The sequence below is a fragment of the Choloepus didactylus genome, chromosome 16, assembly GCF_015220235.1.
Source record: "Choloepus didactylus isolate mChoDid1 chromosome 16, mChoDid1.pri, whole genome shotgun sequence".
Lineage (NCBI taxonomy): Eukaryota > Metazoa > Chordata > Mammalia > Pilosa > Megalonychidae > Choloepus > Choloepus didactylus.
This window is the reverse complement of record NC_051322.1, coordinates 44,210,699-44,235,532: the sequence shown is the minus strand read 5'-3', so window position 1 is coordinate 44,235,532 and position 24,834 is coordinate 44,210,699. Positions and strand designations below refer to the sequence as shown.

General features: G+C 40.2%; 1 protein-coding gene across 5 annotated transcripts in view; it reads left to right on the top strand.

Annotated features, from left to right (window-relative positions):
• The window catches only part of MOCOS (molybdenum cofactor sulfurase), a 73,936-nt gene that overhangs the window by 22,668 nt on the left and 26,434 nt on the right, over positions 1 to 24,834 (top strand). For all 5 annotated transcript variants that reach the window (XR_005212186.1, XM_037805885.1, XM_037805886.1 and 2 more), the window contains 3 exons: positions 9,740 to 9,902; positions 13,338 to 13,416; positions 15,862 to 15,986. Coding sequence is in view for 4 of the 5 variants with exons in the window: in XM_037805885.1 (XP_037661813.1) it covers positions 9,740 to 9,902; positions 13,338 to 13,416; positions 15,862 to 15,986 (367 nt within the window). In the remaining variant the exon portion in view is untranslated. The remainder of the gene's footprint in view (positions 1 to 9,739; positions 9,903 to 13,337; positions 13,417 to 15,861; positions 15,987 to 24,834) is intronic.

Genomic DNA, 24,834 nt, shown 5'->3' with positions numbered 1-24,834 from the left:
TAGGTAGGGTCCTTAGACTGTATCTGGGGACGGGGGCAGGAAAGAGTTCTGAGTCTTGGGAGTCAGGCATACCGAGAGAGGGGGAAGAGCATTCTTGGCAGAGGGAACAGCCTGTGAGGGGGTCCTGAGGTGAGAAAGAGCCTGGTCCATTGGAGGAGCTGCAATGGCTGGAGGGTGGGAAGTGGGGTGGCTGGAGAGTGGGGGGGGGATTGGCGAGGAGTGTGAGTGCGTGAGATGCGGTAGGCAGGGTCTAGGTCACACATAATTCATAGTTGAGTGATTTTATTCTAAGTGGAATGGGAAGCTATTGAAGGGTTTTTAGCAAGGGAATTACTCAATCTGAGTTTTGTTCTAGATCATACAGGTTGGGGAGTGGATATTGGAATGTGGGAGGATAAGGGAGGCAGCAGAGTGAGGGCACCTCACACACTCCAGATGAGAGATGATAGTGGATTGAATAAAAGCAGGGATTGGCAAGAGCCAGATAGTACATGTTTTAGACTTTGAGAGTCATAAAATCTGTTGCAACTACTCAGCTCTGCCATCGCAGCACAACAAATTCTATAGACAATATGTAAATGATTGGGCGGGGCTGTGTTTCAATAAAATATTATTAACAAAACTAGGCAGGAGGCCATAGTTTGCTGACACCCTGGACTAAGGTGATGGCAGTGGAGGTTTAGAGAAAAGAAGAGTTCAAGACACAGTTTTGTAGTAGACTCTGTAAGACTTGCTGATGAATTGGATGTGGAGTGTGAGGACAAGAAAGGAGCATGGCCCAGCTTGAGCTGCTAGGTCGGTAGTGGTGTCGTCGTTGACTGGAGGAGGGCAGCCTGAGGGGGCATCAGGAGGTCATTGTGGCCCACAGTGAGTTTAAGATGCCTGTGAGTTTGTCTATAGGCAGCTGGATGTGTAGGCCTGGTGCTCAGCAGAGAAGGCTGCATTGGAGCTAGAAACGAGCTGGAGCTAGCATTTGGAGCTATTCGTCTGGGGAATGGATGATGTGACACAGGGAGAGAATGTGTAGAGAAGAAAGGACCCTTTTTGAGTTCTGAGGTGCCCCCACATTTAGAAGTGGGAAGAGAGGAGGAGTAGGCAAAGAGGACTGAGAGGAGGGTGGAAGAGAACCGGGAGGTGGAGTTCAGGAAGAGGAGAGAAGTCAGGGTTTCAGGAGGTGGAATGTGGTCGGTTGTCAAAATGCTGCGAGTAAGATGAGGCATGGAAAGAGACCATTGTCTTTGGCATCATCTGAGGACTGGACCATGGTTCTACAGAAGAAGGGGAGTTGAGACCCAGACGCTGGCCTATGTCTGCTCTCCTCTCAGAGCCTGGCCATGCACGGGCCATCCTGAATGGATGGGTCCATGGTCCTTGGACAACTCCCAGGACCTCAGGGGGATCTGTTATCCCTGCAGTCCAATCCTAGCTGCCTCCATCAGATCAGGAGAGGAGAACTGTGGATGTCACTGGCCCCTTCATCCCGCCTGAGGCAGGAGCATCTGTGCGGGTCCAGGAGGGGACAGAATCAGAGCTCTGGCCACCTAAGCATCCACAGCTTTGTCACTGACGTCCCAGCAATGCATGCCTGAGGGGGCCTGGCTACATGCTGCAGTAAAGATACAAAAAAGGGAAAGTATTTATAGAATACTATAAGTATTAGTAAATCAAAAATTTAAACTTTATTTTTATATAATTTTAAGTTTAAAAGTTGAAGGTGCAGTACACAGAGCAACCATACACTTTTCACTCATTCTCCAGTTGTTGGCTTTTCTGAATCATTGGAGAATAAGTTGCAGAATGAGCCTTGCTATTCCTTAATACAATATACTCTAGTGTATATATTCCAAGTACAAGGCACTTTTTGACATAACTCCACTACAGCACAAAAATGAGGGCGTTAACGCTGACCCAGTATTACCCAGTATTGCACCAATTGTCCTGATAATGTTGGTTATTGGTCTAGGATCCAGCCCGGGATCACACGGTGCATATAGTTGTGTCTCTTTAGCCTCCTTTAGTCTGGAAGAGTTCCTCAGTCTTTCCTTTCTTTCATGACCTTGATATTTTGGAAGAGAACAGGCCAGGTCCTTTCCTAAATATCCCTTAATTTGGGATTATCTGAGGTTTCCTTCGGTTTATGCATTTTGGCAGGAACACCACACAAGTCAGGCTGTGCTCTTCTCAGTGTATCCCTCAGAGACACACCACATTAATTTGTCCCAGTACTGGTGAAGTTAACTTTCATCACTTGGTTAAGATGGCGTCTTCCAGGCTTCTCCACTGTAAAATTAATAAATAAGTATGCTATACTTTTTAATAAGTTTTGTGGAGAGACTGAGAATACATAAATATCCTGTTCCACATCAATCACCCATTAGATTTAGTGTCTATTGATAATTTTTTGCCTAAATCAGTTATTACTATGATGGTTGCAAAGTGGTAATTTTTCAAATTCTATCATTCCTTCCAGATTCATTAGTTGGCAAGCTATTGTAGGGTAGTGCTTTCCCTTTTTCCCTGTTTTTAAATTCATTATTTCCTTTTTATATCTACATGGACTCATGGATTCCTATTTTGCTCAAAAGGTTGCAGTTCATCACTAATAGTATTTATTTTCATGCTCAAATTGCCACAGACAGGGCCCATGGAAGCTCCTTTGAGCCGGCCACTGTGTCCTTTTGACATATTCCCGTTATTCTGTGAACACTTTCTTTTCTGGTCCAGGAAGATATTCTGGACTCGTATGTTTCCCCTGCTTCAGCCCTGGAGTTGGCCATTTCACCAAGAAACCTTATTCTACCTTATTCTTTTCTTTTGTGCTTTTTTTTTTTTTTTTTTAGATTTGGTTTTTATTGTCGAGTGCACATATCAGGGCACATGCTTCACACAACTACAAATCATTTTTGGGAAAAAAGCTATAAAAAAAAATAAAACCACAAATGCTTTACTATTGAATCCCAACTTGAGGAATCCACACTGGCAAAGGCGTTCTGTCCCCTGAGAGGGGCTTCTGGAGGGTGGCTGCCCCAGATGTCTGTGAGCTCAGAAACCTCAGGCCTGACCCTCTGGGAGGCAAGGCCCACGGGATGGTGGTAACCTGGGGCCAGGAGGGCCTCTGCTCGCAGGCGGACCCAGGGCCTGGCAAGGAGGAATTCTGAGTGATTCCTGAGTGCCGCCTTGGAGATGTTCATGGGTAGAAACTGCTAAAGATTTTACACTGTTTTTTCTGTTACTATTATTTTTTAAAAGACCCTTCCCCAGCTCCCGCTTTGAGGTGGAGGAGGTACCAACCTAATTTGAAGGCCTGAGCACTGGGAACCTCATTCTTTTATTGGAGAATGATATTTAGAAATGAATATCTAGGTATAAGAACTGATGATTGCTTCTGGGATATCATTGTTTCTATGCCCTCTTTGTGTCCAGATTTTAGAAATGTATTGCATTAGTGTTCTGTTGCTATTGTAACAAATGACCATGAACTTTTTAAAGAACTCATGTAACCAGATTGGGCCCACTTGGATAATCCAAGTTAATCTTGAAATGATGGAGATGACTGTAATTGGGAAAGGGATGGTCAACCTCTAGGCGCTCAATGATGGTCTCTTAACCCTTTCAAAAGCATTCTTTTTTTTTTGTACTTTGGCCACACCCTTCTTCAGCAAAGAGCTGGCTAGAGAAGAGCCCTCACTGATGGTCCCCTACACTTGTGCTATCATAGGCAGGCGCTGTTTGTAACTAACCTGTGCACAAAGACTCCTGCAAAGACCAGGAGCATGAAGCCAGCAGAACAACCTTCGGAACAATTATCTATGCAATCCGAGAAAGTGTGGCCTCGCTAAAATAAGGATTCAGAGAAGAAATGAAGGAGATGAAACATGAGTTCGTCTAGTAAGTAGCTTAGGAAAGAAATGGAGAAGATAAATCTAAACCACATGGGGCTGTTCCCAACCAAATCCCCAGATGGCTTAGGGAACCACCTTGCTAACCCTGTGAGGTGGCAGGGAGCAGTTAAATCCTTCTGCTTTGCCTCACTTTGACCCCTCCTCTATTTCTGAGCCTGGGCTCCTTTCACAGTTAAGTGAAGCTACTACTGGTTGCTCCACAGTTGACCATCCCTTTCCCAATTACAGTCATCTCCATCATTTCAAGATCTCACCATCCTATGGGGGCAGGGTGGGGGATAGCAGGGTTTGAAGTCTATGGGAGGTAAGCCCAGAGGTATGGTGGAAGGATGAGAAGAAGGGAGTCCCTGCTAGGGACGAAGAGAGCCCTTGGACAGGTTAGATGTAGGCTGGGAGGTTACAGTTTAGAGACCCTTCTATGGAAGGGAAATAAGCAGAGTTAGAGGCTCTCAGATGCCTCTTATGATTCTGTGATGAGTAGTATTTGAAACCTATTCTCATCTGATTATTGCCTGTTTTTAATTTTTTTTTCCATCAGCAGGATACATTGAATTTAAGTTAATATCGGCCTATATCCCTTTTTCTGTTTGAGAAACAACCTCGGGAAGACCTTTTAAACCTTATTTTTCAGGCCTTCTAAACAGCTAGAATTATGTCTTTGGAACAGTCCAAAACCAGTTTCTCAGGAAGCTTTCCTCTGTGTGAAGGTTTTGTTAACATGCTACTCACTTTAAATAGCCAGTTTGCATTTCTATGTTTTGTTAAAATTGCTGAGGGAGTTAGTTTAAATTTATGATATGATACCTATGGAATGAAAGAGATTGGATTAATTTAATTTCTGGCCTTTATTATTTAAATAAGCTTGTTACTTGAGAATAGTTTTAGACTTAACAGGAAAGTTGCAAAACTAGTACAGAGGATTCTGGTATACCCTCATCCAGTTTCCCCTATTGTTAACAGTTTACATTGCTATGATACACTTGTCAGAATTAATGAACCCATATTGATAAATCATTATTAACTAACTTCATACTCTATTTAGATTTCATTAGCTTTTCCCCTTTTGTCCCTTTTTTGTTCCAGGATCCCATCCAGGAGACCACATCACATTTAGTCATCGTGTCTCCTTAGGCTTCTCTTGGCTGTGGTAGTTTCTCAGACTTCCCTTTTTTTTTTTTTGAGAACTGATATTTATATATTTTGTTCAGTTGTCTTAGTGATTTTTTTTTTCATTTTTATTGAGATTGTTCAGATACCATACAATTATCGAAAGATCCAAAGTGTACAATCACTTGCCCCTGGGTACCCTCATACAGCTGTGCATCCATCACACTTAATTTTTGTTCAATTTTTAGAAACTTTTCATTACTCCAGACAAGAAATAAAATGAAAGATGAAAAAAGAAAAAAAAGAAAAGGAAACTCTAATCCTCCCCTATCCCTAACCAACCCCCCTCAATTGTTGACTTGTAGTATTGATATAGTACATTTGTTACTGTTTATGAAAAAATGTTGAAATACTACTAACTGTAGTATATAGTTTGCAATAGGTATATAGTTCTTCCCTATATGCCCCTCTATTATTAACTTCTAATTGTATTGTCATACATTTGTTCTGGTTCGTGGAAGGGATTTCTAGTATTTGTACAGTTGGTCATGGACATTGCCCACCATAGGATTCAGTTTTATACATTCCCATCTTCTGACCTCCAACTTTCCTTCTGGTGACATATATGACTCTGAGCTTCCCCTTTCTATCTCATTCACACACCATTCGGTGCTGTTAGTTATTCTCACATCTTGCTACCAACACCCCAGTTCATTTCCAAACATTTAAGTTCATCCTAATTGAACATTCTGCTCATACTAAGCAACCACTCCCCATTCTTAAGCCTCGTCCTGTCTTGGTACCTTATATTTCATGTTTATGAGTTTACATATTATAATTAATTCCTATCAGTGAGACCCTGCAATAATTGTCCTTATGTGTCTGGCTTGTTTCACTCAGTATATTGCCCTCGAGGTTTTGTCATCAACCCATTTTTTTTTTTTAATATGGTTTTGTTCACTCACCATACATTCCATCCCAAGTAAATAATTGATGGTTCTCTGCATGGTCATACATTTACGTGTTCACCACCTTCACTACTATCTATATAAGGGCATCTGCATTTCTTCCACAAGGCAGGAGGGAGAGTCAAAGAAGGTAGAGAGGCAAAAGAAAGAGGAAAAAAAAAAAATGACAGCTAGGAAGCAGCAAAAGGAAAAATAACCTTAAATCAAAGTAGAATAAAGAATCAGACAATACCACCAATGTCAAGTGTCTAACATGCCTCCCCTATCCCCCCCCTTATCTGCATTTACCTTGGTATATCACCTCTGTTACATTAAAGGAAGCATAATACAATGATTCTATTAGTTACAGTCTCTAGTTTATGCTGATTGCATCCCTCCCCCAATGCCTCCCCATTTTTAACACCTTGCAAGGTTGACATTTGCTTGTTCTCCCTCATAAAAGAACATATTTGTACATTTTATCACAATTGTTGAAAACTCTAGATTTCACCAAGTTACACAGTCCCAGTCTTTATCTTTCCTCCTTTCTTGTGGTGTCTCACATGCTCCCTACCTTCCTCTCTCAACCGTATTCATAGTTACCTTTGTTCAGTGTACTTACATTGTTGTGCTACCATCTCCCAAAATTGTGTCCCAAACCACGCTCTCCTGTCTTCTAAATCACCCTGTAGTGCTCCCTTTAGTATTTCCTTTAGGGCGGGTGTCTTGTTCACAAAGTCTCTCATTGTCTGTTTGTCAGAAAATATTTTGAGCTCTCCCTCATATTTGAAGGACAGCTTTGCTGGATACAGGATTCTTGGTTGGTGGTTTTTCTCTTTCAGTATCTTAAATATATCACACCACTTCCTTCTTGCCTCCATGGTTTCTGCTGAGAGATCCGCACATAGTCTTATTAAGCTTCCTTTGTATGTAATGGATCGCTTTTCTCTTGCTGCTTTCAGGATTCTCTCTTTGTCTTTGACATTTGATAATCTGATTATTAAGTGTCTTGGCGTAGGCCTCTTCATATCTCTTCTGTTTGGAGTACGCTGCGCTTCTTGGATCTGTAATTTTATGTCTTTCATAAGAGATGGGAAATTTTCATTAATTATTTCCTCTATTATTGCTTCTGCCCCCTTTCCCTTCTCTTCTCCTTCTGGGACACCAATGATACGTACATTATTGTACTTTGTTTTATCCTTGAGTTCCCGGAGACGTTGCTCATATTTTTTCATTCTTTTCTCCATCTGCTCCTTTGCGTGTAGGCTTTCAGGTGTTTTGTTCTCCAGTTCCTGAGTGTTTTCTTCTGCCTCTTGAGATCTGCTGTTGTATGTTTCCATTGTCTTTCATCTCTTGTGTTGTGCCTTTCATTTCCATAGATTCTACTAGTTGTTTTTTTGAGCTTTTGATTTCTGCCATATATATGCCCAGTGTTTCCTTTACAGCCTCTATCTCTTTTGCAATATCTTCTCTAAACTTTTTGATTTGATTTAGCATTAGTTTAAATTCCTGTATCTCAGTTGAAGTGTACGTTTGTTCCTTTGACTGGGCCATAACTTTGTTTTTCTCAGTGTAGGTTGTAATTGTCTGTTGTCTAGGCATGGTTTCCTTGGTTATTCAAATCAGGGTTTCCCAGACTAGAACAGGCTCAGGTCCCAGAGGGAAGAAATATTCAGTATCTGGTTTCCCTGAGGGTGTGTCTTAGAAAATTGCTCCACCCTTTGATGCCTCAGGTCACTGTGCTTTTCTGCCCAGCAGGTGATGCCTGTTAGTCTATAATTCTTGACTGGTGTGAGGAGGTATGGCCGTGTTCCCCCAGGCTCTGGGGTCTGGTTCTGAATGGAAAGGGCCCCACCCCTTTCCTCCTAGAGAAGACAGACCCCCCAGGTGGAGGTCATTAGCATTTCAATGGTCTCCCTCTCTGCTTGTGCTGTCTCCACCCTTCCCAGAGTCACAGCCCTGGAAACTGAATATGACTGGGGCTTTCTCCACTGAGCTGAAAAAGAATCAGATAGTCCCCTTCAGACCCAGTCCTAGGCGACCCTCCGGCTCTCCAAGGTCAGTTGTCACCCAAAGCCTCTGTCTGTTTTTTGGGGATGCGTACCTGTAGTGAGCAGTTCACACTCGCTACTTAAAACCCCAGTTGGAGCTCAGCTGAGCTATATTTGCTTGCTGGGAGAGAGCTTCTCTCTGGCACCACGAGGCTTTGCAGCTCAGGCTATGGGGGAGGGGGTCTCACAACTTGGATCCGCAGGTTTTACTTACAAATTTTATGCTGTGTTCTCTGGCATTCCTCCCAATTCAGGTTGGTGTATGATGAGTGAATGGTCTCATTTGTCCCCCCACAGTTATTCTGGATTATTTACTAGTTGTTTCTGTTTTTTTTGTAGTTGTTGCAGGGGGACTACTTAGCTTCCACTCCTCTCTATGCCGCCATCTTGCCAGACTTCCCTTATTTTAGATGGTCTTCACAGTTTTGAGGAGTAGGGGTCAGGTATTTTCTACAATGTCCCTCAGTATTTGTCTGGTGTTCTTCTCATGGGTAGACTGGGACTATGTGTTTTTGGAAGGAAGAACAGAGGTAGAGTGCCGTTTTCATCACATCATATGAAGGGTACGGACTGTCAACTTGACTTATCACTCTTGATATTAATCTTGATTACCTTGCTGAGGTAGTGTTTGCCAGGATTCTTCACTGTTAAGTTCTCTCTCCGTGACTTCCAGTGATTGCTCTTTGGAAGCACTCACTAGGCTTCACCCACACTTAAGGGTGGGGATTATGCTCCATCTCCTTGAGGGTGGAGTATCTGCATGAATTATTTGGAATTCCTCTGAATGGGAGATTTGTCACTTCACTCCCCATATGTTTATTTGTATTTAGTCCTTTATTTATACCACTATAGACTCATGGATGTATTAGTTTATAGATATATAGATATAGCTGTTTATCTCAGTATGGACTCATTTATTTTCTGCTCACCTTGTCTCAGCTTTGGCCATTGGGCATGCTTTCAGCTGGCTCCTGTGTCCCTGTGACATGCCCCCATCATTTTGTCTTTTGAATGCTTCCTTGCTTTCTGGCATGTCAAGATGGTCCTGACTCATCTCGTATTTTCCCTGACCAAGCCCCTAGAATCAACCATTTCTCCAAGGAGCCTTGGTATCTTTTATTGGAGATTGATATTAAAAACCAAAGTCTGGGTGTTGGCTATAATTGTATTTTAATTTTTTAGAAATATGAAGAATTCAGGAGAAATTATGCTCTTAACATGAATCAACTCGGTGACCCTTCTCATATAGCCACTACTTGTGCAAGAGCTATGTCTACAGTATAAGAATAAGCCTATACAGGTACCCACTACTATGGAAGGATCAACAAGGAGCAGGAGCGATGGGTACTTGTGGGGAGGGTCTTGGGGAATGGGTGGGGCAGAGTCTGATCTGTCACTTTCACTGGTGGCCTGGGTAACCACCAGCCATATGTGGCTATTGAGTACTTGGAATGCGGTTAGTTGTACCATGCAATAAGTTACTCTTTAAAAGACAGGCTGAAGTGGAGAAGGATGGGAAATGGATCTGAAGGCTGAATAGAAGATATCCAGCTCACATACTTTTTCTTCCACATTGTCCTTTTTTTTACATTCTTCTCTTTTCCTCCCTTTCTTCCTTTAAGACTGTGTATTGAATTCATGAAGTCCATCTGTACTTGTGCAACCAATGCACAATAATATGAAGGTATTATCAAAGAGTCCTAGCCTAAAGTATACTTCCTTTTTTGTTTAGGTGTCCAAGTGGCCTGTAGGAAATCAAGGACTTCTGTACGACCGGAACTGGATGGTTGTGAATCAAAATGGCATTTGCCTGAGTCAGAAGCAGGAGCCCCGGCTCTGCCTGATCCAGCCCTCCATCAATCTGCAGCGAAGGGTCATGGTCATCGAAGCCGCAGGTGTGAAAACTGGGTTCATCATCACAAAGCAGCTGTCAAGAATGGCTGATATTTTGATACATTTTTTTCCAAGCAGTGATTGAGCAGGATTAAAGCCACACAAAAGTTTGGGAAATCTTTGGGGAGATGTAAAGATCTGACAGTCCAGCAAGAAAGGAAAGTGGTATAAATTGTGGAATTAAATGATGCAGTTTTCACTTCCATTCCCTTTATTTCCTTCACTCATCATAACATGTTCTGCATGCTTTAACTCTTTGTTGATTTTTACTATGAACTAACATATAGAAAATTATAAACCAGCTTTGTCCAATAGAACTTTCTGTGATAATGAAAATATTCTATAGCTGCAGTCTCCAATTGGGTAGCAACCAGCCGTGTGTGGCTATTGAGCACTTGAAATAGAGGGACATTGGGACTGAATTTTAAATTTTAATTTATTTTGATTAATTTACATTTAAATAGCCACATGTGGCTAGTGGCTACAGTGTTGGGCAACATAAGCATAGAGAATAATATAATGAACACTCAAGTACACCATTCAGTTGTAACAAATTTTAATATTTGGTATATTTTCTGCTGCTGCTACTTCCTCTTCTTCCTCTTTCTTCTCTTCCTCTTTCTCCTCCCCCTACCCCTCCTCCTCCTCCTCCTTCTAAGAAATAAAAGCACTGCAGATTTAGTGGAAACTGCCTGCATGTGTCTCTCCAGGCTCACTCCTCCTACTTCCTCTCCACTGCCATTTATGGAATAGTCCAGTTTCCCTCCTGATTAATAGCTGTACTTTTGTGATATATCACATTTCCATACATTTATGATTGTGTATCTTGGCTCTAGTATTCTGTTCTTTGCCAGTGGTTTATTTGTCCATGAAGCAATACTGTTCCACTGTTATTATTAGAGTTATGGAATAAGTCTGATATCTAGTAGGGCGTGTCTTTCCACCTCAGTCTTCCCAATTATCTTGGTTATTTTTGGCTGTTTGCTATCCTGTATGAGTTTTAGGAACCACAACAACCCATATTGGGACTTTTATCTTATACGTTTTAAATTCATGTACTGTAATATTGACATTTTTGGTGTATGGCTTTATGACTTTTTAACACACATACAGATTTGTTTAACCACCCACACATTAAAGAAACAAAACAGCTCCATCACCACCACCACCACCCCCCAAGCAAAATCTCCCTCAGGCTATCTCTTTGTGGTCACACCCTCACCCACCTTTAACATCTGATGGCCGCAGATCTGTTCTCTATCACCATGCTTTTTGGGAATGTTATATAACTGTAATGTTATAGTATGTGACCTTTAGAGACTGGCTCCTTTCACTCAGCATGATGCCTTTGAAATCCGCCTAAGCTGTTGTATGTTTCAATAGTTCGTTTAATTTTATTGTATGAATGTACCACAGTATGATTATCCATTCACACTTTGAAGGACGTTTGGGTTGTATCCAAATTTGAGTGATTATAAATAGAGCTGCTATATGCAGGTTTTTGGGTAAACATAAGTTTCCATTTCATTTCTCTGGGGTAGATACCTAGGAGTATATTGCTGGGTCTTATAGTAGGTGTATGTTGCTTACGATTTTAAGGAACTGTCAAATCATTTTCCAGGGTGGCTATACCATTTTGCATTCCCACCAGCAATATATGAGAGTTTCAGTTGATCCACATGCCCACTAGCCCTTGGTATTTATTGTCAGTATTTTTTATTTTAGTCATTCTAATACTGGGTAGGGATATCTCATAGTTTAATTTGCTTTTCCCTAATGACTAATGATATCTAGCATCTTTTCATGTATTTATTTGCCCTCCTTAAATCCACTTTGACCCATGGATTACTTAGAAGTGTGTTGTTAAAATTTTGAATGTTTAGAGATTTTCTTGTTATTGATTTTGGTTTAATTCCATTATGGGGAGGGAACATACTTTGCATGATTTTAATTCATTTTAATTTGTTAAGGTTTGGCTTATAACCAAGGATATGGTCTATCTCAGTGAATGTTCCATGTGTACATGAAAATAATGCGTATTCTGCGGTTGTTGGGTGGAGTGGTCTATAAACGTCAATTAGATGTAAGTGGTTGATGATGTTGTTCAGTTTTTCTTTATACTGGCTAATTTTTCTGTCTATTTGTTCTATCCGTTAGTGAGAGAGGAGTGTTGTCTCCAACTATAATTGTGGAATTGCCTATTTTTCCTTTTAGTTCTGTTAGTTTTTGGTTCATTTATTATTATTGTGTCTTCTTAGTGAAGGTGTATGAATATAACTTGGTCATTAAGTAATGTCCCTCTTTATACCTCATAATTTTCTTTGTTTGGAAATGTGAAGTCTGAAATTCTTTGAATGATATGAAATAACCACTTCAGTTCCCTTTTGATTAGTGTTTGCCTGATGTGTCATTTTCCATTCTTGTACTTATTTTTTTCCACCTTTATTGAGATTTATTTCACATATCATAAAATTTACACATTTAAGTTTAGTTGCTTTTACTAGATTTCCAGTGTTGTGCAACCATCACTACAATCATTTTTAGAACATTTCATCACCCCAAAAAAGAATCCCTATATACATTAGCAGTCACTCTCCATTCCCACCCTCACCCCAAGCTCTAGACAACTACTAATCTACTTTCTTTCTCTATGGATTTGCCTGTTCTGGATAATTCATATAAGTAGGTTCATACAGATAACCTTTTGTGACTGGCTTCTTTCACTTAACGTAATATTTTCAAAGTTCATCCATGTCATATTATGTATTAGAATTTCAGTCTGTTTAATGGCTGAATAATATTCTATTGTATGGATGCACCACATTTTGTTTATCCATTAATTAGTTGATGGACATTTAGGTTATTTCCACTTTTTGGCTATTATGAATAATGCTGCTATGAATATTCACATGCAAGTTTTTGTATGGACATATTTTCAGTCCTCTTGGTATATAACTAGGAGTGGAATTGCTGGGTCATATGGTAATTCTATATTTAGCTTTTTGATGAACTGCCAGACTGTTTTCCAAGCAGCTACGTCATTTTAACCCATGATTAATGATGTTGATCACCTTTTCATGTATCTGTTGGCCATTTGTATATTTTTTTTTGGAAAAATGTCTTTTCAAATCATTGCCCATTATTAAATGGGGTCTATGTCTTTTTGTCATTGAGTTGTAAGAGGAAGGAATATGATTGCCTTAGTGCAGGATCTTCCATGAAAAATCTGTTCAATGCACATGCTGTTGGTGGTGCTGGTGATGATGAAGAGAATCGCTTATAAAAAGATTTCTAAGACTTGGCCATTTATTTGACTCACTCAAGTGCCGGTGTCATTAAAATTCTTTAATTAAAATTATTTCAAGATAATGGGCTTTTACTTGCATGGTTATTCTTTTTGCATGATGATAAATTTGTTTCTAACCTTTATTCATTAGGGATGGAGCCTATAGAGGTGCCTCTTGAGGAAAACATCGAACAGGCTCAGATTTGCCAAAGCAGGGTCTGTGCTGACAGGTGAGACTCTGAAGCAGGTGAAGGTCTCTGATCCATCTGCAGGGGTGGCCCAGAGGGGAAGAGAGCAGTGCCCCATATGATCTGTCATCTTCCACGTCCTCAACGCAGTCTCCTGCCGCTTTCCCCTCGCTCACGCCACTAACTGTGCTGGCTCCCTGGTGTTCTTCAAACCCACCAGGCCTGCTCCCACCTCACGTCCTTGCACTTGCTTTTCCCTCTGCCTGCAATGCCCTTTCCCCATCTATACCTCCACAGGTCTCGCTCCCTCATCTCCACCAGGTCTCTGCCCAAAGGTCCCCTTCTCGGAGGGCCACCTGACTACCCACAGAAATCAGCCCCTCACTGTTTGCCCTGCTGCATTCTTCTCCTGATGTGTTGTATGTTTGTTTGTTTATTATCAGTCCCTCCGCTAGAATGTTGACTTTGAGAGAGCAGAACTTTATCTGTGGTGCTCACTGTAAAGCCAGGAACAGCAATGGGTTGGAGTGTGTGGTGTGGGGGACAGGCTGAAACAGGGAGAACAGCCCTTGAGGCACGATGGTAGCTCAGATGGGGTGGTTGGAGTAGAAGTGGTGAGGCAAGACACCTGCTTCAGAGCTTTCAAAGACTGGCCAGGGGTGTAGAGTAGTTGGAAGGGGATGAGGATGCAAGTGGGAAGGGCAGCCAAGTGCCTGTGTTAGTAATGCAGACGAAATGTGATGGAGGTTTGGACCAGGGACAGAGAGAAAATCAGGCATTTGGGAGTTATAGATTCTGAAGGAGAATCATCTGAACTAGCTGATGGAGTAGCAGTGGGAGCCGAGGGTAAAGCGGTGTCAAGATATCCTTCAGGTTTCTGAAGTGTAACTTTCAGGTTATACCATGTTATATTCCATATAGTTTGTACTATTACCTAATTTAGATTGTTGATGATTGATCATCTGCCAAGTTCAAGGAAATGTAGGAAATGGGGTTGAATATAACAGCATTTTTATTTTATTTTTTGATTGTAAATGTCCACCTATGATAAATCCATTCATTGAATATATCAAATGCCTGCATCCCTTGGTGTCTAAATCTAATCTGTACCTGAAAACATGTGGAATAGCATACTTTCCAATGGGTTCCCAACCCCCAATACCTCAACCAATTTCCTTCTCCAAATATGAAAACAATTAACTACATAACTCATTAGTGGGTATATTTGTACCAGTAGATGGTGATACTGTTTAGTATTTTTCCTTCTGCACTACCATGGATATATACTATCATGCAAGACGTGAAATATGTTAAATACTAAAATTACGTGTAATTGGACCTAAGTTGTTAGTGTGCCCTGGTGCCAGGCAGAGGATCACCCCTGGGCCCATGAAGGGCTATGCCTTCAGGGAAGGATACATAGGTGATGACTGTGCCAGGTTAAACATCCTGGAGACTGAAGGGTTGAGCCCACTCCACATCCTCTTGCCAGCACTTGAGCCAATATAAACATTTTTGCCAATTTCAATATTCATTAGAGCTCACTTTCAATTAGGGTGATGAGTTTCGGGTAACATTTTTGCACATCACTATAGCAGATCTTCAGACAGAAATATAAACATTGAGGGATACCTGTAATTATTGATCAAGCTCATCCCTGGTTGTACAGTGCCCTTCGCTGCATCTCTGAGGAAGGTAGGTTTCTGGCTAATAAAGTTTTCAGGTAGCTAGAGGTCAGATTTATTTATGCTTATCTTATGTACGCAAGATAATGAAAATGGACTTTGAAGCAATCCCTCAGCAGTCAGGAGTGCGTATGTTACAAAATGAGGCTTCATGCTTCCATCTCCTTTCCAGACAAGAAGGCAGCTATTTTTCCCAGTAAAAATTAATAAAAAAGACAGGTTTTTAAAAATATTTGTATTGTAATCTCGAGGTATGATATTAGTGATTTGCATTATAAATTCTGGTGATATGCACTGTAAGAAAATTTGGCAAGATTGCAGATTTTTAAAAAAACGGGGATCAATAAATATACTTCTGTTTTTAATTTATAGTCATGGTGCCAGTTCACATGGTCTGGCAGAGAGAGAAAATATTACAGTCAGGACCATAGGAAATGTTCATGACATGTCCAGGTTTACGGCTTCTTAAAGCAAAGTACTGCTCTATATGGTCTCAAATTCCAAGCTTTGTGATTCTCAGTGACTATGATTAATATAAAAAGGGTCTTCCAGGAGCAACTTTTAAAGCTTTTTGTCTAGTCTGAAAACCTCACCCAAGGCCCAGCTGCAGGTCTCCCTGTGGCTTGGAAACCTCCCGGCGGCTTCCTAAATGCACCCTGAAACTTTATAGCTTCCTTTCCCCTGGGGGCTCATACAATGTAATTTTATCTGATTTTATTTTGTAATCTAGCTGTTTGCACTTTATGTCATTATTTAAAGGAATACTCATACTCCCTCCATCCCCACTCTTTGTTTTTCCCAGGGTAAATACTTATGATTGTGGAGAAAAAATTTCCAGCTGGTTTTCAAAGTTTTTTGGCCGTCAGTGTCATTTGATCAAACAAAGTTCAAGCTTTTCAAGAAACACAAAGAAGAAACATGGACAAGGTATGATAGTTTTGGGTTGGTTCTTAGGAGACTGGAACCTGAGCTTAACTTTGTGTATGACAAAAACACGTACCCCAAAACCATGAAATAGATTCACAGATTTACAGGGAAACTTGCTCATGCATAGGAAATGGGTCTGCCCAGCCCTTGGCAGAAAGGTGCTGCAGTGACCCCAAGGTCAGCAGGATGCGTAGTGGCCTCGATAACCTCGAGGAGGCCAAGAGGGCTTGAAGCCAGCTGCTTTGCCTCTGCTCAAGCACTCGACCTCACTCATGCATGTTTAGAAGCACAATCCAGGCGTATTAAATAAAGACATTGGTAGCTTGCTGCGTCCTCAGATCAGATCTGGGAACAAGGGAATGGGGATGTATAGTCTTGGTTCTTTTACCAAATAGTGTTGAGACCTTGGCAAGTCCTCAAATCTAATGGTGCCTCAACTTCTTTAGAATGAAACGATATAGTAGAGATGACAGTACTTTGAAAGCTAACAGTACCATATGTGCAGAAAAGATCATTTCAGGTGTCCACTCACAAGTCACGGTCTCAGGAAAGCCTTGCCTGATTACTTCCCAGTCCCTTCTTCATTTTATTTTACTCTATGCCACTGTTCACAACCTACAGACCATATTTTACTCATTTATTTTGTTTATGTTCTGTCTTCTGTCTACTAGAATGTATGCTCCATGAGGACAGGGATTTTTGTCTGTTTTGCTCAGTGCTGTATCCCTAGTGAGTGCTTAGAATAGCACCTGGCATGTAGTAGTTGTTCGATAAATATTAGAGGAATGAAAGAATGAATCATTGCTACATTACGAGTTTGCATAGGGATGACCTGCTGTAGCCTGGCTTGTAAGTCCCATTAGCATTTGCACCATACAAAGACCAGTAGCCAGGTCCAGGGACCGGCATGGGGTGACCCGTGCCTCCCTGAAAATGTATGCATAGAGGGAAGCCGAGGGATGTAGTTGACTTGGACTTTTAAATGTTGTCAGTTTTTCCTGTTATGACCCGTTAGAGAATTTGAGTCTCTGTGTGACAGAGAAAGAGAATAAACTTAGAGTCATTTTATTGAGGAGGTGAGCTGGTGCTGTTTGGGTACAGATACACTTAGAGACACAATTAAAGGGGAGAGAGAAATGGGCATTTCTGTGGGTAGAGACATGCAAGGATGGGATGCATCAGGATCGGTGCCAGCCTTATAAACTATCTGGAGCAAGGTTAGCGGCTGTGAAATCTAAGTTCCAGTCAACCATAGCGACTCCTCTCTCCCTGGGGCTTGGCTGGGTCCCCACGAGGCTGGCTGACATGGTCAGCCAGGACCCTGGTTAGGGGAGAGGACCCAGCAGGAGACAGCGACGGGCGTGGGGTAGGAGGGAGGTGTCCTTCACAGAAGGAGCGAGTCACAGGAGGCTTCACGAGAGGTGAGTTTGGAGTTTTCCAGGCAGGCAGATGGAGGTGTTTACTCGGGAGCAGTGTGGCAGTTTTGGCCTTTCCTGGGCTCAGAGAGGCATTTTGGAGGGCCGGATGCGGGCAGGACAGAAGTTGGGGAGAGCTGGGGAGAAGGGATGAATGTGGTGCTAAGGAGCCAGTGCTTCATCTTGTGGTTGAGGGGACTCCTGACGAAGACTAACACGTGGAGGTTCACCACACAGCTTGTGTCGGAAAGACACTTAGGTGCGGTGAGAGGATGGATCGGGGTGGGGGGGTGGAGAAGGGGTGGCCAAGGGTGGGGTGAGAGGTGGCCTGACTGTCCCCATGGGAGATGGAGGGCCTGGGAGAGAGAAGTCTGTGGACTGCATGATACAGGATCAAGGATGGAGTGCCAGCTTGTGAGGATTTATACCCAAAGGGTGCTGCGGAGGGTGGCAAGCTCTCTGATGGTCTGGGCCTTTGGCTTTCAAACAGTTTTTGCTTTGCTATCCCTTCAAATAATTTTTAAAGCTACATTCTCTGCTCTTACATTGTTATACTGTCATCTAAATTTTTAAAATAAATAGTTGCTAAGGATATGCTTTCTACTATATTGTAAATATGGTCATTTTAAATTAAAACTTGTATATCTTTTTTTTTTTTTTAATTCAGTTTTATTGAAATATATTCACAAACCATACAGTCATCCATGGTATACAATCAACTGTTCACAGTATGATCATATAGTTATGCGTTCATCACCACAATCTATTTCTGAACATTTTCCTTACATCAGAATGAATCAGAATAAGAATAAAAAATAAAAGTGAAAAGAGAATACCCAAACCATCCCCCCATCCCACCCTATTTGTCATTTAGTTTTTACTCCCATTTTTCTACTGATTTTTTTTCAATTTTTTAACTTTGTTTATCAAAAAATTAAAAACAAACAGGCAAACAACAACCAAAAAAACCCCACAACATTTCAAACAAAGCAATGGATTAAGGAAAACAAATAACCTAAAATAACTACTTTGCTTCCAATATGTTCCTACCATACCCCAAGAAAATTAATAAACCCTGTCCAAACAGAGGAGTAAGAAAAACAAATAATCTAAAATAACTACATTGTTTCCAACATGTTCCTACCATACCCCAAGAAAATTAACAACCCCTAAGAAAACAAAGGAATAAGAGAAAAAAAAAACCTAAAATAACTCTATTGCTTCCAACATGATCTTACTATATCCAAGAAAGTTTACAAACCATAATCATTCCTGAGCATTCCCATAACATTGAGATTACCCTCCATAGTTTATCTGTTCTTATTAGATTATCATTCCCCCTCCACTAATTGGTATCTCTAGGTCCCCTACATTCTACAGTATAAAACATTGTACATTTTTCACAGAATTCACATTAGTGGTAACATACAATATCTCTCTTTTTGTGCCTGACTTATTTTGCTCAGCATTATGTCTTTTTTATTTTTTTTATTTTTATTTATTTATTTATTTATTTTTAATTCAGTTTTATTGAAATATATTCACAAACCATACAGTCATCCATGGTATACAATCAACTGTTCACAGTATGATCATATAGTTATGCGTTCATCACCACAATCTATTTCTGAACATTTTCCTTACATCAGAAAGAATCAGAATAAGAATAAAAAATAAAAGTGAAAAGAGAATACCCAAACCATCCCCCCATCCCACCCTATCTGTCATTTAGTTTTTACTCCCATTTTTCTACTGATTTTTTTTCAATTTTTTAACTTTGTTTATCAAAATATTAAAAACAAACAGGCAAACAACAACCAAAAAACCCCCACAACATTTCAAACAAAGCAATGGATTAAGGAAAACAAATAACCTAAAATAACTACTTTGCTTCCAATATGTTCCTACCATAACCCAAGAAGATTAATAAACCATGTCCAAACAGAGGAGTAAGAAAAACAAATAATCTAAAATAACTACATTGCTTCCAACATGTTCCTGCCATACCCCAAGAAAATTAACAACCCCTAAGAAAACAAAGGAATAAGAGAAAAAAAAACCTAAAATAACTCTGTTGCTTCCAACATGATCTTACTATATCCAAGAAAGTTTACAAACCATAATCATTCCTGAGCATTCCCATAACATTGAGATTACCCTCCATAGTTTATCTGTTCTTATTAGATTATCATTCCCCCTCCACTAATTGGTATCTCTAGGTCCCCTACATTCTACAGTATAAAACATTGTACATTTTTCACAGAATTCACATTAGTGGTAACATACAATATCTCTCTTTTTGTGCCTGGCTTATTTTGCTCAGCATTATGTCTTTTTTTTTTTTAATCTTCATTTTATTGAGATATATTCATATACCACGCAGTCATACAAAACAAATCGTACTTTCGATTGTTCACAGTACCATTACATAGTTGTACATTCATCACCCAAATCAATCCCTGACACCTTCATTAGCACACACACAAGAATAACAAGAATAATAATTAGAGTGAAAAAGAGCAATTGAAGTAAAAAAGAACACTGGGTACCTTTGTCTGTTTGTTTCCTTCCCCTATTTTTCTACTCATCCATCCATAAACTAGACAAAGTGGAGTGTGGTCCTTATGGCTTTCCCAATCCCCTTGTCACCCCTCATAAGCTACATTTTTATTCAACTGTCTTCGAGATCCATGGGCTCCGGGCTGCAGCCTGATAGTTTCAGGTATCCACCACCAGCCACCCCAATTCTTTAGAACCTAAAAAGGGTTGTCTAAAGTGTGCGTAAGAGTGCCCACCAGAGTGACCTCTCGGCTCCTTTTGGATTCTCTCTGCCACTGAAGCTTATTTCATTTCCTTTCACATCCCCCTCTTGGCCAAGAAGACGCTCTCCGTCCCACGACGCCAGGTCCACACTCCTCCCCGGGAGTCACACTCCACGCTGCCAGGGAGATTCACTCCCCTGGGTGTCTGATCCCACGTAGGGGGGAGGGCAGTGATTTCACCTTTCAAGTTGGCTTAGCTAGAGAGACAGGGCCACATCTGAGCAACAAAGAGGCATTCGGGAGGAGGCTCTTAGGCACAACCATAGGGGGGCCTAGCCTCTCCTTTGCAGCAACCGTCTTCCCAAGGGTAAAACCTGTGGTAGAGGGCTCAACCCATCAAACCACCAGTCCCCTATGTCTGTGGTCATGTTAGCAACCATGGAGGTGGGGTAGGCGAATACCCCTGCATTCTCCACAGGCTCCTCAAGGGGGCACTGCATCTTTTTTTTTTCCTTTTTTTTTTTTTTTTTTTAACTTTCCCTTCTTTTTTAAATCAACTGTATGAAAAAAAAGTTAAAAAGAAAACAAACATACAATAAAAGAAGATTTTAAAGAGACCATAACAAGGGAGTAAGAAAAAGACAACTAACCTAAGATAACTGCTTAACTTCCAACATGTTCCTACTTTACCCCAAGAAAGTTACCTAATATAGGAATATTTCTGTGAACTTGCTCCTACTATATCCATCAGAAATTAACAGACCATAGTCATTCCTGGGCGTCTCCAGAACGTTAAATAGCTTATCTGTTCTTCTTGGATTATTGTTCCCCCTTCCTTAATTGCTCTCTATTGCTAGTTCCCCTACATTCTACATTATAAACCATTTGTTTTACATTTTTCAAAGTTCACATTAGTGGTAGCATATAATATTTCTCTTTTTGTGCCTGGCTTATTTCGCTCAGCATTATGTCTTCAAGGTTCATCCATGTTGTCATATGTTTGACGAGATCGTTCCTTCTTACTGCCGCGTAGTATTCCATCGTGTGTATATACCACATTTTATTTATCCACTCATCTGTTGAAGGACATTTGGGTTGTTTCCATCTCTTGGCAATTGTGAATAATGCTGCTATGAATATTGGCGTGCAGATATCTGTTCGTGTCACTGCTTTCCGATCTTCCGGGTATATACCGAGAAGTGCAATCGCTGGATCGAATGGTAACTCTATTTCTAGTTTTCTAAGGAACTGCCAGACTGACTTCCAGAGTGGCTGAACCATTATACAGTCCCACCAACAATGAATAAGAGTTCCAATTTCTCCACATCCCCTCCAGCATTTGTAGTTTCCTGTTTGTTTAATGGCAGCCATTCTAACCGGTGTTAGATGGTATCTCATTGTGGTCTTAATTTGCATCTCTCTAATAGCTAGTGAAGCTGAACATTTTTTCATGTGTTTCTTGGCCATTTGTATTTCCTCTTCAGAGAACTGTCTTTTCATATCTTTTGCCCATTTTATAATTGGGCCGACTGTACTATTGTCATTGAGTTGTAGGATTTCTTTATATATGCAAGATATCAGTCTTTTGTCAGATACTTGGTTTCCAAAAATTTTTTCCCATTGAGTTGGCTGCCTCTTTACCTTTTTGAGAAATTCCTTTGAGGTGCAGAAACTTCTAAGCTTGAGGAGTTCCCATTTATCTATTTTCTCTTTTGTTGCTTGTGCTTTGGGTGTAAAGTCTAGGAAGTGGCCTCCTAATACAAGGTCTTGAAGATGTTTTCCTACATTATCTTCTAGGAGTTTTATGGTACTTTCTTTTATATTGAGATCTTTGGTCCATTTTGAGTTAATTTTTGTGTAGGGGGTGAGGTAGGGATCCTCTTTCATTCTTTTGGATATGGATATTCAACTCTCCCAGCCCCATTTGTTGAAAAGACCATTATGACTCAGTTCAGTGACTTTGGGGGCCTTATCAAAGATCAGTCGGCCATAGATCTGAGGGTCTATCTCTGAATTCTCAATTCGATTCCATTGATCTATATGTCTATCTTTGTGCCAGTACCATGCTGTTTTGGCAACTGTGGCTTTATAATAAGCTTCAAAGTCAGGGAGTGTAAGTCCTCCCACTTCGTTTTTCTTTTTTAGAGTGTCTTTAGCAATTCGAGGCATCTTCCCTTTCCAAATAAATTTGATAACTAGCTTTTCCAAGTCTGCAAAGTAGGTTGTTGGAATTTTGATTGGGATTGCATTGAATCTGTAGATGAGTTTGGGTAGAATTGACATCTTAATGACATTTAGTCTTCCTATCCATGAACATGGAATATTTTTCCATCTTTTAAGGTCCCCTTCTATTTCTTTTAGTAGAGTTATGTAGTTTTCTTTGTATAGGTCTTTTACATCTTTGTTTAAGTTTATTCCTAGGTACTTGATTTTTTTAGTTGCTATTGAAAATGGTATCTTTTTCTTGAGTGTCTCTTCAGTTTGTTCATTTCTAGCATATAGAAACATTACTGACTTATGTGCATTAACCTTGTATCCCGCTACTTTGCTAAATTTGTTTGTTAGCTCTAGTAGCTGTATCGTCGATTTCTCAGGGTTTTCTACATATAAGATCATATCATCTGCAAACAATGACAGTTTTACTTCTTCTTTTCCAATTTGAATGCCTTTTATTTCTTTGTCTTGCCAGATTGCCCTGGCTAGCACTTCCAGCACAATGTTGAATAACAGTGGTGATAGCGGGCATCCTTGTCTTGTTCCTGATCTTAGAGGGAAGGCTTTCAGTCTCTCTCCATTGAGTACTATGCTGGCTGTGGGTTTTTCATATATGCTCTTTATCATGTTGAGGAAGTTTCCTTCAATTCCTACCTTTTGAAGTGTTTTTATCAAAAAGGGATGTTGGATTTTGTCAAGTGCTTTTTCAGCATCTATTGAGATGATCAATTGATTTTTCCCTTTCGAGTTTTTAATGTGTTGTAATACATTGATTGTTTTTCTTATGTTGAACCATCCTTGCATGCCTGGAATGAACCCCACTTGGTCATGGTGTATGATTTTTTTAATGTGTCTTTGGATTCGATTTGCAAGTATTTTGTTGAGGATTTTTGCATCTATATTCATTAGGGAGATTGGCCGGTAGTTTTCCTTTTTTGTAACATCTTTGCCTGGTTTTGGTATTAGATTGATGTTAGCTTCATAAAATGAGTTAGGTAGTGTTCCATTTTCTTCAATGTTTTGAAGGAGTTTGAGTAAGATTGGTGTCAGTTCTTTCTGGAAAGTTTGGTAGAATTCCCCTGTGAAGCCATCTGGCCCTGGGCATTTATTTGTGGGAAGATTTTTGATGACTGATTGGATCTCTTTGCTTGTGATGGGTTGGTTGAGGTCTTCTATTTCTTCTCTGGTCAGTCTAGGTTGTTCATGTGTTTCCAGGAAATTGTCCATTTCCTCTACATTCTCCAGTTTGTTGCCATACAGTTGTTCATAGTATCCTCTTATAATTTTTTTTAATTTCTTCAGGATCTGCAGTTATGTCACCTTTTTCATTCATTATTTTGTTTATATGGGTCTTCTCTCTTTTTGATTTTGTCAGTCTAGCTAGGGGCTTGTCAATCTAGTTGATCTTCTCAAAGAACCAACTTTTGGTGATATTTATCCTCTCTATTGTTTTTTGTTCTCTATGTCATTTATTTCTGCTTTAATCCTTGTTATTTCTTTTCTTGTACTTGGTTTAGGATTGGTTTGCTGTTCATTTTCTAGCTTCTTCAGTTGATCCATTAGTTCTTTGATTTTGGCTCTTTCTTCCTTTTTAATATATGCGTTTAGTGCTATAAATTTCCCCCTTAGCACTGCTTTTGCTGCATCCCATAGGATTTGGTATGTTGTGTTCTCATTTTCATTCATCTCTATATATTTAGCAATTTCTCGTGCTATTTCTTCTTTAACCCACTGATTGTTTAGGAGTGTGTTGTTTAACCTCCAGGTATTTGTGAATTTCCTAAGTCTCTGATGGTTATTGACTTCTAATTGTATTCCATTGTGGTCAGAGAATGTGCTTTGAATAATTTTAATCTTTTTAAATTTATTGAGGCTTGTTTTATGTCCCAGCATATGATCTATTCTGGAGAAAGTTCCATGAGCACTAGAAAAGTATGTGTATCCTGGTGATTTGGGATGTAATGTCCTGTATATGTCTGTTAAATCTAATTCATTTATCAGATTGTTTAGGTTTTCAGTTTCCTTATTGGTCTTCTGTCTGGTTGATCTATGTATAGGAGAGAGTGATGTGTTGAAGTCTCCCACAATTATTGTGGAAACATCAATTGCTTCCTTTAGTTTTGCCAGTGTTTCTCTCATGTATTTTGTGGCACCTTGGTTGGGTGCATAGACATTTACGATTGTTATTTCTTCTTGCTGAATTGCCCCTTTTATTAGTATGTAGTGGCCTTCTTTGTCTCTCAAAACATCCCTGCATTTGAAGTCTATTTTATCTGAGATTAATATTGCTACACCTGCTTTCTTTTGGCTGTAGCTTGCATGAAATATTTTTTTCCATCCTTTCACTTTCAGTTTCTTTGTGTCCCTGTGTCTAAGATGAGTCTCTTGTATGCAACATATTGATGGTTCATTTTTTTTGATCCATTCTGCGAATCTATATCTTTTAATTGGGGAGTT